The sequence below is a fragment of the Procambarus clarkii genome, chromosome 20 (genome assembly GCF_040958095.1).
Source record: "Procambarus clarkii isolate CNS0578487 chromosome 20, FALCON_Pclarkii_2.0, whole genome shotgun sequence".
Classification (NCBI taxonomy): domain Eukaryota; kingdom Metazoa; phylum Arthropoda; class Malacostraca; order Decapoda; family Cambaridae; genus Procambarus; species Procambarus clarkii.
In genome coordinates, this window is record NC_091169.1 from 12,199,236 (window position 1) to 12,220,087 (window position 20,852).

At 51.4% G+C, this 20,852-nt stretch overlaps 3 protein-coding genes across 3 annotated transcripts; 2 read left to right on the plus strand and 1 right to left on the minus strand.

The window, feature by feature from the left end:
- Positions 1–6,867: 6,867 nt before the first annotated feature.
- LOC138366697 (protein PRQFV-amide-like) lies at positions 6,868–8,891 on the minus strand. Its single transcript, XM_069327967.1, has 2 exons — positions 8,884–8,891; positions 6,868–8,350 (listed from the first exon to the last, which is right to left on the minus strand). Exons 1-2 carry the CDS (start codon positions 8,889–8,891, stop codon positions 6,868–6,870), a joined length of 1,491 nt encoding a protein of 496 aa, XP_069184068.1.
- Positions 8,892–10,753: 1,862 nt separating this feature from the next.
- LOC138366699 (RNA polymerase-associated protein LEO1-like) lies at positions 10,754–14,071 on the plus strand. Its single transcript, XM_069327968.1, has 3 exons — positions 10,754–10,897; positions 11,816–12,409; positions 13,739–14,071. The coding sequence occupies exons 1-3, from the start codon at positions 10,754–10,756 to the stop codon at positions 14,069–14,071; spliced, it is 1,071 nt and encodes a 356-aa protein (XP_069184069.1).
- Positions 14,072–14,113: 42 nt separating this feature from the next.
- LOC138366700 (midasin-like) lies at positions 14,114–20,757 on the plus strand. The gene is made up of 6 exons (XM_069327969.1): positions 14,114–14,257; positions 14,843–15,289; positions 16,496–16,777; positions 17,147–17,627; positions 19,060–19,428; positions 20,378–20,757. The coding sequence occupies exons 1-6, from the start codon at positions 14,114–14,116 to the stop codon at positions 20,755–20,757; spliced, it is 2,103 nt and encodes a 700-aa protein (XP_069184070.1).
- The last annotated feature ends 95 nt before the right edge of the window (positions 20,758–20,852 follow it).

The following is a 20,852-nucleotide window of genomic DNA, read 5'->3' on the forward strand; positions in this document are numbered from 1 at the left end:
CTGAGTTTCGAGGAGCAATTTTCTCGTCACTGGTGAGGACTCTAATAGCACTTGCGGTATTTCCCTCTTCAATTTTCTTGGTGATTTGTGCTCTGATTTTGTACGTTTCCGGTATGTTGTTGTTACCATTTCTGCGGTGGGTGTGGTTTGCTCGGAGAGGCAGGCGAACTAGGTTGTCCCCCCTTGGGTATTCATTTATCGCCCTCAGGACCGAGGAAGCAAGTGATTTGTCCCTCCTTGGAGGGACGGTGAGGCATACATTGCCAAACAGAAGGACATTATGCCACGCTTGAATGTTTTCCGGTGCATCATTGACCCTTTTCAGAAGATTACAAAGTTTGGCTGCTGCATTTGGGCGGGCTGCTTTTGGGATGTGTGGTAATGTTCTAGCAGACGTCGCTATGATCGCTTGGGTGAGGTTCTCAGATGAGATTAGGTTAATGGGAGTCTCTTCCCTAACTGTTAATGGCAGCTGGCCATTGCTTCCCTTCGGAAGCTGGTGGGAACCACTGCATCTTTCCTCGTTGAAGGTGTGAAAGCGGATAACACCACCGATGGAGTTTATGGCGGTGTTTTTGTTGCAAACTCGGCAAAAACCTCTTTTAGGAGCAGTTGTTGGCACCTCAAGGCTTGTGGAGTCCTGCCCGACCGCTGGGACCCCTTCCATTTCAACTCGGTTGGCCGAGTTAAACTGTGCATTATTCTATAGAGGGGGGCAAACACACTGGGTCATGGCCAAGCAACTGGGTGTGGAGCCAACAACTGGGTGTGGAGCCAGCAACTGGGTGTGGAGGCATCAACTGGGTGTGGAGCCAGCAACTGGGTGTGGAGGCATCAACTGGGTGTGGAGCCAGCAACTGGGTGTGGAGCCAGCAACTGGGTGTGGAGGCCGCGGCTGGGTGTGGAGGCATCAACTGGGTGTGGAGGCATCAGCTGGGTGTGGCGGCATCAGCTGGGTTTGGAGGCCGCGGCTGGGTGTATGTCGCGTGGTGGTGTATGTATTCACTTTGTATGTCGGGGCCGCAAAGTATACACCAAACAGACAGAAATTGTTCACTATCATTCACTGAGCCCACGAGGGAGGTGGTGGGGTGGTGTGGTGGTGAGGGCAGTTTGAAATGCGGCCACTACCAGCCTCCTCCGCCTGACTGGTGAGCGGGTGTTCCTAGTGACGCCTTACTCTAAGGTTCACTTTCCCTCACGCGCCTCCCTCCGCCCCCGCCCTTCCCCATCCCGCCCCGGCCGTTAAGGTGGGAGGCCTCCCTCACTGGCACTGTTGCTGGCGAGTTCAAGCTTGACAAACAGGAGAAAATTGTAAAATACCGTTGACTGGGACGATGGAGGGACTTCAAACGCTGAAGATGTCTTGTAATGATGTTCACATATGTCCTGACCAACGCCCCACCTGCTTGACCTCACTGCTCTGTGATAAAGTATGAAGGTAGCCCGGAGCTCCACGGTGCGTCCGGTCTCCACGACACCCCGAGTGTATATACATATATATATATATATATATATATATATATATATATATATGACAGCTATATCAGAGGAAATATTGGTAATTTAAATAAAGAGATGAGAATATTGCTTACCGTAGGTTTGTTGATGTCTCGTTTCCTAACCAGAAAATAATCTAAATCTAAATATTAAAGGCCTCTAATAAGTTAGATAATATAGGAATCGGAAATGACACCTCCCTTGATAGTAGACGAAGTTGGAGTTGATAACAGGAGCACTATTAGTCCCGTAACTCCGTTGTCCAATGGAATTTATAGGAACTCTTCTGCTCCAGCGACTTGTTCTTAAAATTTAACAATGGCTGACTACTGGCTCTCCTGCACTGACGCTCTGGCTCTCTTGTCCAGATGTCAAGAAGTGGTAGAAAGATCACATTTACTCTATTTTGGTACTAATAATTAAGTCAATTCAAGTGAGATGTTTTATGATGTTTATATTTCAAAGAATGCTGGATTAAAAATAATTCCCAACAGAATTAGCTGGTGAAATTAATAGCGACATGGCAATGATATCTCGTTTTCCATGGGAGTAAATCTCGTTTTCTATTAGCCAATGTATTATTTACAAACAGCAGCAATATAATCTGCATATTGTATTGAATAGTAGTAAATGGTGTCGGGTTTTCCGACATAATTCCCTGGAGGCCGAACATGGGACGAAGTCCAGTATTTAGAACAGACAAACACCGATACACCTCCTTTGAATTATTAGATTAATTTGATGTTAGTAGTTAGTAATCACACATTTGTACATCAGTTCGTACAGGACGGATGTTCCAAACTAGAGTTGCAGGAGTTGGAAGTCTTAGTCGATTTCATTTCCCTTTTAACTCTTTGGCAGGCTAAAATTAGTCAGCCAAGTTCCTTAGTGCTTATTTGCTGGAGTTTATTTGACTGACAAATTGAGGTTAAATTTCGTTAGTTGATTCAGAGGATTGAATATTCAATCATAAAAGTCAAGTATGGTTCTGAGACTGCAGTGGGGTCAGTGACATTGGTCGCAGTGACATATAGCTGTTTAGGCTACTGTTCACTGATTTTCCACTGAGGCCTCATGAACACATCTTCAGCTTTAAATGATGATATTAAGATCAACCTCTGTTGTTATTTTCAGTTGTAATCTCCTTAGTATAATGCTACTGGAGTTGGACAATCAGCTGACAAATTTAGATTTCCACTCGTATTGTTTATCTGCAGCCATAGGTCTCCTCAGGCTTAATAGGCTTAATACCTGGCTTGTGAGTAATTTGCCTCCTGCAAAATTTAACATAGTTATGTGTTGATATTTAATTTGGCTGGTGATGAATTGGTGGTAGTAGTCAGCACCTACAAGGATTTCGAAGTCGGTGAGGTGATCAGACTTAATTTTATTTGTTAATTTTATTCCTCTATTTCTCAGGAATTTGGCAGTAGCTTCTAGACCATACACATGTAGGTCGGTTGGAATTGTGTTCACCAAAATGGCTTGTACTTGTCAGACAAAGCTGCCAAATCGTACTGATGGCTGTACCACCTGGTAGACTTCTGGTCCTGTATCAGCTAGGAACCCTGAAATACTGAGTGTCGTCTGGGTTACAAGCCTTAATTGTAGATCATATGCCAACTTTTTAGTGACAAATGTTCTTTGGAACCCTTGGTCAAACAACTCACGGGTATGGAACTTGGCCCTTTTATTCTGGATGGTAATTTGGACAATAGGCAAAATCGCAATATTTTTGGTCTTTGTTGATTGGACACAGGTTTTCTGTCGCACCTTGTAATACTGCACTATGAGGGGAATGTTATCTTCCACCTTGGGGTTTTGAGACTTTATTTTCGTGTGTCCACACAATGCTGCATGATGCTGACCCTTGTTACACCCATTGCAGGTGTGTAATTGGATCTCACATTCGAGGAAGTTGTGTTTCCTGAGGGACCCCGTTCAATATTGCAATTTTTTTATTCTCTCAACACGGGCGTCACAATCAGGAAAATTAGATCAGTAGTACACTGAATGTTTCTCTTGGCAGAACAAACATGTTCCAAATTTTACAGTACCCTTTGGAGTCACGGTCTTGGGTGACACAGTAACGATAGGCTTGGAGGGTCCATCTGCATATGTGCCCACTCTGCCACTGTTCCACTTTGGTGTGGAATTATATTGCCTAGATTGATTTGGAATACCTTTGGTGCACTGTGGTTTACTATTATTGTTTCTGAAGGTTTACTTGGTGGTTTTAATTTGTCATGTGTTCGTAGTTGATGAATTACTAAAAGTAGACCCTCAGATATTTCATTTAAGAATAGGATACTTCTATTGTAATGAGTACTCATTTGTCTCAATATGTCCCTAGGTATTTTCTCCTGGACAATTATTTTCAAGACCCACTCAGCCCCGTTTGTATTGGCTGTCAGGCTGAGGGCCTTGATCATAGATTCTACCTTCAGCTTAAAGACTTGAAGTGAATCAGCTGAAGCCTCTGGTGGGGGTAAATGCAACAGCTCATGAACAAAGTGTGATGTTCTTACTTCTGGATCAGCATAATTATCCTTGAGGAGTTGTACTGCCAGATCATAGCCGTCGGTAGTTAACCTCAGAATGGACACTACTGTTTTAGATTCACCTGATAATTGTCCTTACAAATAAAAGAGTTTACTTCTCTTAGGTAAAGATTGTTTTGAGTCCACAACGTCTATGAATTTGTTCCAAAATTCGTCCCAATCTTCTTTGTCTTTTCCTGAGAAAGTGGGTAAAGTAATTGGAGAGAGTCGAGCTTCAGCTGGACTCTGATTAGATGAAACTATTGTTGTTGCCTGGTTCTGGGCAATTAATTTGACGAAAGGCTGTAATATGGCCTGAGTGTGATCTTCATAAATCGCTAGATCAACCATTATATCCTCTATTTCTGTTTCTGATAAATTGGTTTTGGCAAGTTCAGCCACATATGTCGCTATTTGGCATTTGACTTGCTCAAATTTACCTGCAGCTGCTTGATAATAGCTTTCCAGGTCAGCATAATCAACTGGAAATTGTTGTGACAAATCCTCACATTTCTTGATCTGTCTTGTTAAGTGAGCCTTAAGTCCTATAAGGATCCTTTTCATTCTTCCTGCAGTATCGATACTGGCTGTTTGGTTGGTATTTACAGGGCGTGTATTTGTCTTGCTCATAATGCTGAACAAGTACGGATGTTAGCAGTTTAAAGTGGACTGTATTTTTTTAAATTCTCACAAATCGCTTGCCTTACATATTATGGTGGGTTTATGGTTTATATGTATTTAATCAAAATCATTAATTTGCAGACATTCACTCTAGTATTAGAATACATATATATTAACTAAAATGGAGAGGACTTATCTTATTGTTGTTATATTATAGACAACCAATATCAACACGGATTAAACACGGAAGAATAAGTTAGTCGACCCACTTTGTAGGTGTGGTTGGCCTCCAACTAATGCACTAGAGTACTAGGTTACTAGTGTTAACTCTTGTTCCTCTTCTGTTCCTGTCAAAGGACACTTATAAATAATAACAATAATCTTATATATATGACAGCTATATCAAAGGAAATATTATTAATTTAAATAATTTAAATATAGAGATGCGAATTTTGCTCACCATGGATTGGTTGCGTCTCGTGTCCTAACTGGAAAATATCCTAAATGTAAATATTATAGGACTCTAATAAGCTAGATAATATAGGAATCGGAAATAATACCTGCCTTAATAATAGACGAAGTTGGAGTTGATAACAGGAGCACTATTAGTCCTGTAACTCCGTTGTCCAAGGGAATTTATAGAAACTCTTCTGCTCCAGCGACTTGTTAAAATTTAACAATAGCTGACTACTGGCTCTCCTGCACTGACGCTCTGGCTCTCTTGTCCAGATGTTAAGAAGTGGTTAACAGGTCACATTTACTCTATTTTTGAACTAATAACTAAGTCAATTCAAGGGAAATATTTCATGATGTTTTCAGTCCAAAGAATGCTGTATTTTATAAAAATAATTCCCGACAGAATTAGCTGGTGAAATTAAGAGCGATATGGCAATGATATCTCGTTTTCCTCGGAAGGAAATCTCGATTTCTATGAGCCAATTTATTATTTACAAACAGCAGCAATATAAACTGCATATTGTATTGAATATTAGTAAATAAAGTCTGGTTTTCCGACAATGATCCACTAGTCCAGCAGGGTGATGATTCACTAGACCAGCAGGGTGATGATTCACTAGTCCAGCAGGGCGACGACTCACTAGTCCAGCAGGGTGATGACTCACTAGTCCAGCAGGGTGATGATTCACTAGTCCAGCAGGGTGATGACTCACTAGTCCAGCAGGGCGACGACTCACTAGTCCAGCAGGGTGATGATTCACTAGTCCAGCAGGGTGATGATTCACTAGTCCAGCAGGGCGACGACTCACTAGTCCAGCAGGGTGATGATTCACTAGTCCAGCAGGGCGACGACTCACTAGTCCAGCAGGGTGATGATTCACTAGTCCAGCAGGGCGACGACTCACTAGTCCAGCAGGGTGATGATTCACTAGTCCAGCAGGGTGATGATTCACTAGTCCAGCAGGGCGACGACTCACTAGTCCAGCAGGGTGATGATTCACTATTCCAGCAGGGTGATGACTCACTAGTCCAGCAGGGCGACGACTCACTAGTACAGCAGGGCGACGACTCACTAGTCCAGCAGGGTGATGACTCACTAGTCCAGCAGGGCGACGACTCACTAGTCCAGCAGGGCGACGACTCACTAGTCCAGCAGGGTGATGACTCACTAGTCCAGCAGGGCGACGACTCACTAGTCCAGCAGGGCGACGACTCACTAGTCCAGCAGGGTGATGACTCACTAGTCCAGCAGGGTGATGATTCACTAGTCCAGCAGGGTGATGACTCACTAGTCCAGCTGGGCGACGACTCACTAGTCCAGCAGGGTGATGACTCACTAGTTCAGTAGGGCGACGACTCACTAGTCCAGCAGGGCGACGACTCACTAGTCCAGCAGGGTGATGACTCACTAGTCCAGCAGGGCGACAACTCACTAGTCCAGCAGGGCGACGACTCACTATAGTCCAGCAGGGTGATGACTCACTAGTCCAGCAGGGTGATGATTCACTAGTCCAGCAGGGTGATGATTCACTAGTCCAGCAGGGTGATGACTCACAAGTCCAGCAAGGTGATGATTCACTAGTCCAGCAGGGTGATGATTCACTAGTCCAGCAGGGTGATGACTCACTAGTCCAGCAGGGCGACGACCAACTTGTCCAGCAGTGCGACGACTCACTAGTCCAGTTGGACGAAGACTCACTAGTCCAGTTGCACGAAGACTCACTAGTCCAGCAGGGCGACGACTCGATCACTAGTCCAGTTGACGACGACCCACTAGTCCAGCAGAACGACGACTCACTAGTCCAGTTGGACGACGGCTCACTAGTATAGCATGTCGACAACTCACTAGTACAGTTGGACGACGACGCACTAGTCTAGCAGGGCGACGACCCACTTGTCCAGCAGGGCGACGACTCACTAGTCCAGTTGAACGACGACTCACTAGTCCAGTTGGACGACGACCCACTAGTCCAGCAGGGAGACGACTCACTAATGCAGTTGAACGACGACCCACTAGTCCAGTAGGGCGACGACTTACTAGTCCAGTTGGACGACGACCCACTAGTCCAGCAAGGCGACAACACACTAGTCCAGCAGGGCGACGACTCACTAGTTCAGTTGGACGACAACCCACTAGTCTAGCAGGGCGACGACTAACTAGTCCAGAAGGACGACGACCCACTACTCCAGTGTGATGACGACCCACTAGTTTAGTAGAGCGACATCTCACTAGTTCAGCAGGGCGACGACCCACTAGTCTAGCAGGGCGACGACCCAGTAATCTAGCATGGAGACGACTCACTAGTCCAGCAGGGCGACGACTCACTAGTCCAGTTGGACGATGACTCACTTGTCCAGTTGGACGACGACCATCTAGTCTAGCAGGGCGACGACTCACTAGCCCAGCAGGGCGACGACTCACTAGTCCAGCAGGGCGACGACTAACTAGTCCAGTTGGACGATGACTCACTTGTCCAGTTTGACGACGACCCACTAGTCTAGCAGGGCGACGACCCATTAGTCCAGAATAGGGACGACTCACTACAGCAGGGCGATGACTCACTAGTCCAGCAGGGCGACAATACACTAGTCTAGCAGGGCGACAACCCACTATTCCAGCAGGACCACGACTCACTAGTTCAGCAGGGCGACGACTAACTAGTCCTGCAGGACGACGACTCACTAGTCTAGTTGGAAGAAGACGCACTAGTCTCGCAGGGCGACGACTCACTAGTCCAGCAGGGCGACGAGCAACTTGTCTAGCAGTGCGATGACTCACTAGTCCAGTTGGACGAGGACTCAGTAGTCCAGTTGGACGAAGATTCACTAGTCCAGTTGAACGACGGCTCACTAGTCCAGTTGAACGACGGCTCACTAGTAAAACATGGCGACGACTCACTAGTCCAGTTGGACGACGGCTCACTAGTAAAACATGGCGACGACTCACTAGTCCAGTTGGACGACGACGCACTAGTCTAGCAGGGCGACGACTCACTAGTTCAGAAGGGCGACGACCCACTTTTCCAGGAGGGCGACGACTCACTAGTCCAGTTGGACGACGACTCACTAGTCTAGTTGGACGACGACTCACTAGTCCAGTTGGAAGACGACGCACTAGTCTCGCAGGGCGACGACTCACTAGTCCAGCAGGGCGACGACCCACTTGTCCAGCAGGGCGACGACTCACTAGTCCAGTTGGAGGACGACTCACTAGTCTAGTTGGACGACGACCCCTTAGTCAAGCAGGGAGACGACTCACTAATGCAGTTGGACGAAGAACCACTAGTCCAGCAAGGCGACGGCTCACTAGTCCAGTTGGACGACGACCCACTAGTCCAGCAAGGCGACGACACACTAGTCCAGCAGGGCGACAACTCACTAGTTCAGTTGGACGACAACCCACTAGTCTAGCAGGGTGACGACTCACTAGTTCAGCAGGGCGACGACCCACTAGTCTAGCAGGGCGACGACCCACTAGTCTAGCAGGGCGACGACCCACTAGTCTAGCAGGGCGACGACCCACTAGTCTAGCAGGGCGACGACCCAGTAATCTAGCATGGAGACGACTCACTAGTCCAGCAGGGCGACGACTCACTAGTCCAGTTGGACGATAACTGACTTGTCCAGTTGGACGACGACTAACTAGTCCAGCAGAACGACGACTTACTAGTCAAGTTGAACGACGACTCACTAGTACAGTTGGACGACGACGCACTTGTCTAGCAGGGCGACGACTCACTAGTCCAGCAAGGCGACGAATCACTACTCCAGCATTGCGACGACTCATTAGTCCAGTAGGGCGACGACTCACTAGTCTAGCAGGGCGACTACTCACTAGTCCAGCATGGCGACGACTCACTAGTCCTGCAGGACGACGACTCACTAGTCCTGCAGGACGACGGCTCACTAGTCTAGTTGGACGACGACTCACTAGTCCAGTTGAAGACGACGCACTAGTCTTGCAGGGCGACGACTCACTAGTCCAGCAGGGCGACGACCAACTTGTCCAGCAGTGCGACGACTCACTAGTCCAGTTGGACGAGGACTCACTAGTCCAGTTGCACGAAGACTCACTAGTCCAGCAGGGCGACGACTCGATCACTAGTCCAGTTGACGACGACCCACTAGTCCAGCAGAACGACGACTCACTAGTCCAGTTGGACGACGGCTCACTAGTATAGCATGTCGACGACTCACTAGTACAGTTGGACGACGACGCACTAGTCTAGCAGGGCGACGACTCACTAGTCCAGCAGAGCGACGACCCACTTGTCCAGCAGGGCGACGACTCACTAGTCCAGTTGAACGACGACTCACTAGTCCAGTTGGACGACGACCCACTAGTCCAGCAGGGAGACGACTCACTAATGCAGTTGAACGACGACCCACTAGTCCAGTAGGGCGACGACTTACTAGTCCAGTTGGACGACGACCCACTAGTCCAGCAAGGCGACAACACACTAGTCCAGCAGGGCGACGACTCACTAGTTCAGTTGGACGACAACCCACTAGTCTAGCAGGGCGACGACTAACTAGTCCAGAAGGACGACGACCCACTACTCCAGTGTGATGACGACCCACTAGTTTAGTAGAGCGACATCTCACTAGTTCAGCAGGGCGACGACCCACTAGTCTAGCAGGGCGACGACCCAGTAATCTAGCATGGAGACGACTCACTAGTCCAGCAGGGCGACGACTCACTAGTCCAGTTGGACGATGACTCACTTGTCCAGTTGGACGACGACCATCTAGTCTAGCAGGGCGACGACTCACTAGCCCAGCAGGGCGACGACTCACTAGTCCAGCAGGGCGACGACTAACTAGTCCAGTTGGACGATGACTCACTTGTCCAGTTTGACGACGACCCACTAGTCTAGCAGGGCGACGACCCATTAGTCCAGAATAGGGACGACTCACTACAGCAGGGCGATGACTCACTAGTCCAGCAGGGCGACAATACACTAGTCTAGCAGGGCGACAACCCACTATTCCAGCAGGACCACGACTCACTAGTTCAGCAGGGCGACGACAAACTAGTCCTGCAGGACGACGACTCACTAGTCTAGTTGGAAGAAGACGCACTAGTCTCGCAGGGCGACGACTCACTAGTCCAGCAGGGCGACGAGCAACTTGTCTAGCAGTGCGATGACTCACTAGTCCAGTTGGACGAGGACTCAGTAGTCCAGTTGGACGAAGATTCACTAGTCCAGTTGAACGACGGCTCACTAGTCCAGTTGAACGACGGCTCACTAGTAAAACATGGCGACGACTCACTAGTCCAGTTGGACGACGGCTCACTAGTAAAACATGGCGACGACTCACTAGTCCAGTTGGACGACGACGCACTAGTCTAGCAGGGCGACGACTCACTAGTTCAGAAGGGCGACGACCCACTTTTCCAGGAGGGCGACGACTCACTAGTCCAGTTGGACGACGACTCACTAGTCTAGTTGGACGACGACTCACTAGTCCAGTTGGAAGACGACGCACTAGTCTCGCAGGGCGACGACTCACTAGTCCAGCAGGGCGACGACCCACTTGTCCAGCAGGGCGACGACTCACTAGTCCAGTTGGAGGACGACTCACTAGTCTAGTTGGACGACGACCCCTTAGTCAAGCAGGGAGACGACTCACTAATGCAGTTGGACGAAGAACCACTAGTCCAGCAAGGCGACGGCTCACTAGTCCAGTTGGACGACGACCCACTAGTCCAGCAAGGCGACGACACACTAGTCCAGCAGGGCGACAACTCACTAGTTCAGTTGGACGACAACCCACTAGTCTAGCAGGGTGACGACTCACTAGTCCAGAAGGACGACGACCCACTAGTCTAGCAGGGCGACGACCCACTAATCTAGCATGACGACGTCTCACTAGTCCAGGAGGGCGGCGACCCACTAGTCTAGCAGGGCGACGACCCATTAATCCAGTTGGACGATAACTCACTTGTCCAGCTGGACGACGACTCACTAGTCTGGCATGGCGACGACTTACTAGTCCAGCAGGGCGACGACTCACTAGTCCAGCAGGGCGACCACTCACTAGTCCAGTTGGACGATGACTCACTTGTTAAGTTGGACGACGACCCACTAGTCTCGCATGGCGACGACTCACTAGACCAGCAGGGCGACGACTTACTAGTCCAGTTGGACGATGACTCACTAGTTCAGTAGCACGACAACTCACTAGTCCAGCCGGGCGACGACTCACTAGTCCAGTTGGACGACGACTCACTAGTCCAGCAAGGCGACGACTCAATAGTCTAGCAGGGAGAAGACTCACTAGTACGGTTAGACGACGACCTACTAGTCCAGCAGGGCGACGACTCACAAGTCCAGTTGGACGACGACCCACTAGTCCAGCAGGGAGACGACTCACTAGTCTAGTAGGACGACGACTCATTAGTCCAGTCGGACAACGACTCAATAGTCAAGCAGGGCGACGACCCACTAGTCCAGTTGGACGCCGACTCACTAGTCCAGCAGGTTGACTACTCACTAGTCAAGCAGGGAGACGACTCACTAGCCCAGTTGGACGATGACACACTAGTCCAGTTGGACGACGACACACTAGTCCAGTTGGACGACGACTCACTAGTCCAGCAGAGCGACGACCCACTAGTCTAGCAGTGCGACGATTCACTAGTCCAGCAGGGCGACGACTCATTAGTCCAGTTGGACGACGACCCACTAGTCTAGGAGGGCGACGACACACTAGTCCAGCAGGGCGAAGACTCACTAGAGCAGAAGAGCGAAGACTCACTAGTCTATTTGGACGACGACCCACTAGTCCAGCAGGGCAACAACCCACTAGTCGAGTTGGACGACGACCCACTAGTCCAGCAGGGCGACGAATCACTAGTCAAGTTGGACGACGACTCACTAGTCCAGCAGGGCGACGACTCACTAGTTCAGTTAGAGGACGACTCAATAGTCCAGTTGGATGACGACCCACAAGTCCAGTTGAACGACGACCCACTAGTCCAGTTAGACGACGACTCAGTAGTCCAGCAGTGCGACGACTCACTATTCCAGCAGGGTGACCACACACTAATCCAGCAGGGCGACGACTCAAAAGTCCAGTTGGACGACGACACACCAGTTCACTTGGACGACAACTCACTAGTCAAGCAGGGCGACGACTCGCTAGTCAAGTTGGACGACGACTCACTAGTCCAGCAGGGCGACGACTCACTAATCCAGCAGGGAGACGACTCACTACTCCAGTTAGACGACGACTCACTAGTCCAGTTGGACGACGACTCACTTGCCCAGCAGGGCGACGACCCACTAGTCTAGCAGAGCGACGACTTACTATTCCAGTTGGACGACGACTCACTACTCCAGTTGGACGACGACTCACTTGCCCAGCAGGGCGACGACCCACTAGTCTAGCAGGGCGACGACTCACTAGTCCGGCAAGGCGATAACTCACTAGTCCAGTTGGACGACGACCCACTAGTGCAGCAGGGCGACGACCCTCTAGTCTAGCAGGGCGGCGACTCACTAGTCCAGCAGGGCGACGACTCCCTAGTCCAATTGGACGACGACCCACTAATCCAGCAGGGAGACGACTCACTAGTTCAGTTGGACGACAACACACTAGTGCAGCAGGGCGACGACCCTCTAGTCTAGCAGGGCGACGACTCACTAGTCCAGTTGGACGACGACTCACTAGTACAGCAGCCCGACGATTCACTAATTCAGTTAGACGACTACCCAATATTCCAGTTGGATGACGACCCATTAGTCCAGTTGAACGACGACCCACTAATCCAGTTGAACGACGACTCACTAGTCCAGCAGGGCGACGACTCTCTTGTCTAGCAGGGCGACGACACACTAATCCAGCAGGGCGACGACTCACTGGTTTAGCAGGGCGACGACTCACTAGTCGAATTGGACGACGACACACTAGTCCAGCAGGGCGACGACTCATTAGTCCAACAGGATGACGACTCAGTAATCAAGCAGGGCGACGATACACTAGTCCAGCAGGGTGACGACTCACTAGTTCAGTTAGACGACGACTCAATAGTCCAGTTTGATGACGACCCACTAGTCTAGTTGAACGACGACCCACTAGTCCAGTTGGACGACGACTCCCTAGTCCAGTAGGGCGACGACTCTCTAGTCCAGCAGGGCGACGACTTACTAGTCCAGTTGGACGATGACTCACTAGTTCATTTGGACGACGTCACACTAGTCCAGCAGGGCGACGACTCACTAGTCCAATTGGACGACGACACACTAGTTTAGTTGGACGACGACCCACTAGTCTAGCAGGGCGACGACCCACTAGTCCAGTTAGACAACGACCCACTAGTCCAGCAGGGAGACGACTCACTAGTCCAGTTGGACGACTACTCACTAGTCCAGTTTGACAACGACTCTCTAGTCCAGCACGACGACGACTCAATAGTCCAGTTGGATGACGACCCTCTTGTCCAGTTGAACGACGACCCACTAGTCCAGTCGGACAACGACTCACTAGTCAAGCAGGGCGATGACTCACTAGTCCAGCAGGGCGACGACTCTCTAGTCTAGCAGGGCGACGGCTCACTGGTTCAGCTGGGCGACAACACACTATTCCAGAATGATGAAGACTCACTTTTCAAGCAGGGTTACGACACACTAGTCCAGCAGGGCGACGATACACTAGCCCAGCAGGGTGACGACTCACTCGTCCAGTTGGACGACGACTCACTAGTCCAGTCGGACAACGACTCACTAGTCAAGCAGGGCGACGACACACTAGTCCAGTTGGACGACGACTCACTAGTCCAGCAGGTTGACTACTCACTAGTCAAGCTGGGAGACGACTCACTAGCCCAGTTGGACGATGACACACTAGTCCAGTTGGACGACGACACACTAGTCCAGTTGGACGACGACTCACTAGTCCAGCAGAGCGACGACCCACTAGTCCAGCAGGGCGACGACTCACTAGTCTAGTTGGACGACGACCCCCTAGTCAAGCAGGGAGACGACTCACTAATGCAGTTGGACGAAGAACCACTAGTCCAGCAAGGCGACGGCTCACTAGTCCAGTTGGACGACGACCCACTAGTCCAGCAAGGCGACGACACACTAGTCCAGCAGGGCGACAACTCACTAGTTCAGTTGGACGACAACCCACTAGTCTAGCAGGGTGACGACTCACTAGTCCAGAAGGACGACGACCCACTAGTCTAGCAGGGCGACGACCCACTAATCTAGCATGACGACGTCTCACTAGTCCAGGAGGGCGGCGACCCACTAGTCTAGCAGGGCGACGACTCACTAGTCCAGAAGGACGACGACCCACTAGTCTAGCAGGGCGACGACCCACTAATCTAGCATTTCGACGTCTCACTAGTCCAGGAGGGCGGCGACCCACTAGTCCAGTTGGACGATGACTCACTTGTCCAGTTGGACGACGACGCACTAGTCCAGTCGGACAACGACTCACTAGTCAAGCAGGGCGACGACCCACTAGTCCAGTTGGACGACGACTCACTAGTCCAGCAGGGAGACGACTCACTAGCCCAGTTGGACGATGACACACTAGTCCAGTTGGACGACGACACACTAGTCCTGTTGGACGACGACTCACTAGTCCAGCAGAGCGACGACTCACTAGTCTAGCAGAGCGACGATTCACTAGTCCAGCAGGGCGACGACTCATTAGTCCAGTTGGACCACGACCCACTAGTCTAGGAGGGCGACGACACACTATTCCAGCAGGGCGAAAACTCACTAGAGCAGAAGAGCGACGACTCACTAGTCTATTTGGACGACGACCCACTAGTCCAGCAGGGCAACAACCCACTAGTCAAATTGGACGACGACCCACTAGTCCAACAGGGCGACGACTCACTAGTCAAGTTGGACGACGACTCACTAGTCCAGCAGGGCGACGACTCTCTAGTCCAGTTAGACGACGACTCAATAGTCCAGTTGGATGACGACCCACAAGTCCAGTTGAACGACGACCCATTAGTCCAGTTAGACGACGACTCAGTAGTCCAGCAGGGCGACGATTCACTATTCCAGCAGGGTGACCACACAATAATCCAGCAGGGCGACGACTCAAAAGTCCAGTTGGACGACGACACACTAGTTCACTTGGACGACAACTCACTAGTCAAGCAGGGCGACGACTCGCTAGTCAAGTTGGACGACGACTCACTAGTCCAGTAGGGCGACGACTCACTAATCCAGCAGGGAGACGACTCACTACTCCAGTTAGACGACGACTCACTAGTCCAGTTGGACGACGACTCACTTGCCCAGCAGGGCGACGACCCACTAGTCTAGCAGAGCGACGACTTACTATTCCAGTTGGACGACGACTCACTACTCCAGTTGGACGACGACTCACTTGCCCAGCAGGACGACGACCCACTAGTCTAGCAGGGCGACGACTCACTAGTCCGGCAAGGCGATGACTCACTAGTCCAGTTGGACGACGACCCACTAGTGCAGCAGGGCGACGACCCTCTAGTCTAGCAGGGCGACGACTCACTAGTCTAGCAGGGCGACGACTCCCTAGTCCAATTGGACGACAACCCACTAATCCAGCAGGGAGACGACTCACTAGTTCAGTTGGACGACAACACACTAGTGCAGCAGGGCGACGACCCTCTAGTCTAGCAGGGCGACGACTCACTAGTCCAGTTGGACGACGACTCACTAGTACAGCAGCCCGACGACTCACTAATTCAGTTAGACGACGACTCAATAGTCCAGTTGGATGACGACCCACTAGTCCAGTTGAACGACGACCCACTAATCCAGTTGAACGACGACTCACTAGTCCAGCAGTGCGACGACTCTCTTGTCTAGCAGGGCGACGACACACTAATCCAGCAGGGCGAAGACTCACTGGTTTAGCAGGGCGACGACTCACTAGTCGAATTGGACGACGACATACTAGTCCAGCAGGGCGACGACTCATTAGTCCAACAGGTTGACGACTCAGTAATCAAGCAGGGCGACGATACACTAGTCCAGCAGGGTGACGACTCACTAGTTCAGTTAGACGACGACTCAATAGTCCAGTTTGATGACGACCCACTAGTCTAGTTGAACGACGACCCACTAGTCCAGTTGGACGACGACTCCCTAGTCCAGCAGGGCGACGACTTACTAGTCCAGTTGGACGATGAGTCACTAGTTCATTTGGACGACGTCACACTAGTCCAGCAGGGCGACGACTCACTAGTCCAATTGGACGACGACACAGTAGTTTAGTTGGACGACGACCCACTAGTCTAGCAGGGCGACGACACACTAGTCCAGCAGGGCGACGACTCACTAGTGCAGCAGAGCGACGACACACTAGTCTAGTTGGACGAAGACCCAATAGTCCAGCAGGGCAACAACCCACTAATCTAGCATGGTGACGACTCACTAGTCCAGAAGGGAGACGACTTCCTAGTCCATTTAGACGACGACCCACTAGTCCAGCAGGGAGACGACTCACTAGTCCAGTTGGACAACGACTCTCTAGTCCAGCACGACGACGACTCAATAGTCCAGTTGGATGACGACTCACTAGTCCAGCAGGTTGACTACTCACTAGTCAAGCAGGGAGACGACTCACTAGCCCAGTTGGACGATGACACACTAGTCCAGTTGGACGACGACACACTAGTCCAGTTGGACGACGACTCACTAGTACAGCAGAGCGACGACCCACTAGTCTAGCAGTGCGACGATTCACTAGTCCAGCAGGGCGACGACTCATTAGTCCAGTTGGACGACGACCCACTAGTCTAGGAGGGCGACGACACACTAGTCCAGCAGGGCGAAGACTTACTAGAGCAGAAGAGTGACGTCTCACTAGTCTAGTTGGACGACGACCCACTAGTCCAGCAGGGCAACAACCCACTAGTCCAGTTGGACGACGACCCACTAGTCCAGCAGGGCGACGACTCACTAGTCCAGTTGGACGACGACCCACTAGTCCAGCAGGGCGAAGACTCACTAGAGCAGAAGAGTGACGACTCACTAGTCTAGTTGGACGACGACCCTCTAGTCCAGCAGGGCAACAACCCACTAGTCCAGTTGGACGACGACCCACTAGTCCAGCAGGGCGACGACTCACTAGTCCAGTTGGACGACGACTCACTAGTCCAGCAGGGCGACGACTCACTAGTCCAGTTAGACGACGATTCAATAGTCCAGTTGGATGACGACCCACAAGTCCAGTTGAACGACGACCCACTAGTCCAGTTAGACGACGACTCAGTAGTCCAGCAGGGCGACGACTCACTATTCCAGCAGGGTGACCACACACTAGTCCAGCAGGGCGACGACTCAAAAGTCCAGTTGGACGACGACACACTAGTTCACTTGGACGACAACTCACTAGTCAAGCAGGGCGACGACTCGCTAGTCAAGTTGGACGACGACTCACTAGTCCAGCAGGGCGACGACTCACTAATCCAGCAGGGAGACGACTCACTACTCCAGTTAGACGACGACTCACTAGTCCAGTTGGACGACGACTCACTTGCCCAGCAGGGCGACGACCCACTAGTCTAGCAGAGCGACGACTTACTATTCCAGTTGGACGACGACTCACTACTCCAGTTGGACGACGACTCACTTGCCCAGCAGGGCGACGACCCACTAGTCTAGCAGGGCGACGACTCACTAGTCCGGCAAGGCGATGACTCACTAGTCCAGTTGGACGACGACCCACTAGTGCAGCAGGGCGACGACCCTCTAGTCTAGCAGGGCGACGACTCACTAGTCCAGCAGGGCGACGACTCCCTAATCCAATTGGACGACGACCCACTAATCCAGCAGGGAGACGACTCACTAGTTCAGTTGGACGACAACACACTAGTGCAGCAGGGCGACGACCCTCTAGTCTAGCAGGGCGACGACTCACTAGTCCAGTTGGACGACGACTCACTAGTTCAGCAGCCCGACGACTCACTAATTCGAGTTAGACGACGACTCAATAGTCCAGTTGGATGACGACCCAATAGTCCAGTTGAACGACGACCTACTAATCTAGTTGAACGACGACTCACTAGTCCAGCAGGGCGGCGACTCTCTTGTCCAGCAGGGCGACGACACACTAATCCAGCAGGGCGACGACTCACTGGTCTAGCAGGGCGACGACTCACTAGTCGAATTGGACGACGACTCACTAGTCCAGCACGGCGACGACACACTAGTCCAGCAGGGCGACTACTCAGTAGTCCAACAGGATGACGACTCAGTAATCCAGCAGGGCGACGATACACTAGTCCAGCAGGGTGACGACTCACTAGTCCAGCAGGGCGACGACTCACTAGTCCAGCAGGGCGACGATACACTAGTCCAGCAGGGCGACGACTCACTAGTTCAGTTGGACGACAACACACTAGTCTAGTTGGACGACGACTCACTAGTCCATTTGGACGACGACTCACTAGTCCAGCAGCGCGACGACTCACTAGTTCAGTTAGACGACGACTCAATAGTCCAGTTGGATGACGACCCACTAGTCTAGTTGAACGACGACCCACTAGTCCAGTTGGACGACGACTCCCTAGTCCAGCAGGGCGACGACTCTCTAGTCCAGCAGGGCGACGACTTACTAGTCCAGTTGGACGATGACTCACTAGTTCATTTGGACGACGTCACACTAGTCCAGCAGGGCGACGACTCACTAGTCCAGTTGGACGACGACACACTAGTTCAGTTGGACGACGACCCACTAGTCTAGCAGGGTGACGACACACTAGTCCAGCAGGGCGACGACTCACTAGTGCAGCAGAGCGACGACACACTAGTCTAGTTGGACGAAGACCCAATAGTCCAGCAGGGCAACAACCCACTAATCTAGCATGGTGACGACTCACTAGTCCAGAAGGGAGACGACTTCCTAGTCCATTTAGACGACGACCCACTAGTCCAGCATTGAGACGACTCACTAGTCCAGTTGGACGACTACTCACTAGTCCAGTTGGACAACGACTCTCTAGTCCAGCACGACGACGACTCAATAGTCCAGCACGACGACGACTCAATAGTCCAGTTGGATGACGACCCTCTAGTCCAGTTGAACGACGACCCACTAGTCCAGTTAGACGACAACTCAGTAGTCCAGCAGGGCGACGACTCACAAGTCCAGCAGGGCGACGACTCACTAATCCAGCAGAGCGATGACTCACTAGTTCAGTTGCACGCCAACACACTACTTCACCAGTGCGACGACTCACTAGTCCAGTTGGACGACGACACAGTAGTCCAGCTAAGCGAAGACTCACTAGTCCAGTTGGACAACGACACATTAGTTCACTTGGACGAACAATTACTAGTTAAGCAGGGTGACGACTCACTAGCCTAGCAGGGTGACGACACACTAGTCCAGCAGGGTGACGACTCACTAATCCAGCAGGGAGACGACACACTACTCCAGTTGGACGAAGACTCACTTGCCCAGCAGGGCGACGACCCACAAGTCTAGCAGAGCGACGACTCACTAGTCCAGTTGGACGACGACTCACTAGTCCAGTTGGACGACGACCCACTAGTCTAGCAGGGCGACGACTCACTAGTCCAGCAGGGCAACGACTCACTAGTCCAGCAGGGCAATGACTCACTAGTTCAGTTGGACGACGACCTACTAGTGCAGCAGGGCGACGACCCTCTAGTCTAGCAGGGCGACGACTCACAAGTCCAGCAGGGCGACGAATCCCTAGTCCAGTTGGACGACGACCCACTATTCCAGCAGGGAGACGACTCACTAGTTCAGTTGGACGACAACACACTAGTCTAGTTTGACGACGACTCACTAGTACAGTTGGACGACGACTCACTAGTCCAGCAGCGCGACGACTCACTAGTTCAGTTAGACGACGATTCAATAATCCAGTTGGATGACGACCCACTAGTCCAGTTGAACTACGACCCACTAGTCTAGTTGGACGACGATTCACTAGTCCAGCAGGGCGACGACTCTGTAGTCCAGCAGGGCGACGACACTCTAGTCCAGAAGTGCGACGACTTACTAGTCTAATTGGACGATGACTCACTAGTTCAGTTGCACGACAACTCACTAGTCCAGCCTGGCGACGACTCACTAGTCCAGTTGGACGACGACGCACTAGTCCAGCACAGCGACGACTCAATAGTCAAGCAGGGAGACGACTCACTATTCCAGGTGGACGACGACACACTATTCCTGTTGGACGACGTCACACTAGTCCAGCAGGGCGACGACACTAGTCCAGCAGGGCGACGACTCACTAATCAAGCAGGGAGACTACTCACTAGTTCAGTTGGACGACGACACACTAGTCCAGCAGGGCGACGACTCACTAGTCCAGTTAGACGACGACTCAATAGTCCAGTTGGATGACGACCCACAAGTCCAGTTGAACGACGACCCACTAGTCCAGTTAGACGACGACTCAGTAGTAAAGCAGGGCGACGACTCACTATTCCAGCAGGGTGACCACATACTAGTCCAGCAGGGCGACGACTCACTATTCCAGCAGGGTGACCACATACTAGTCCAGCAGGGCGACGACTCAAAAGTCCAGTTGGACGACGACACACTAGTTCACTTGGACGACAACTCACTAGTCAAGCAGGGCGACGACTCGCTAGTCAAGTTGGACAACGACTCTCTAGTCCAGCACGACGACGACTAAATAGTCCAGTTGGATGACGACCCTCTAGTCCAGTTGAACGACGACCCACTAGTCCAGTTAGACGACAACTCAGTAGTCCAGCAGGGCGACGACTC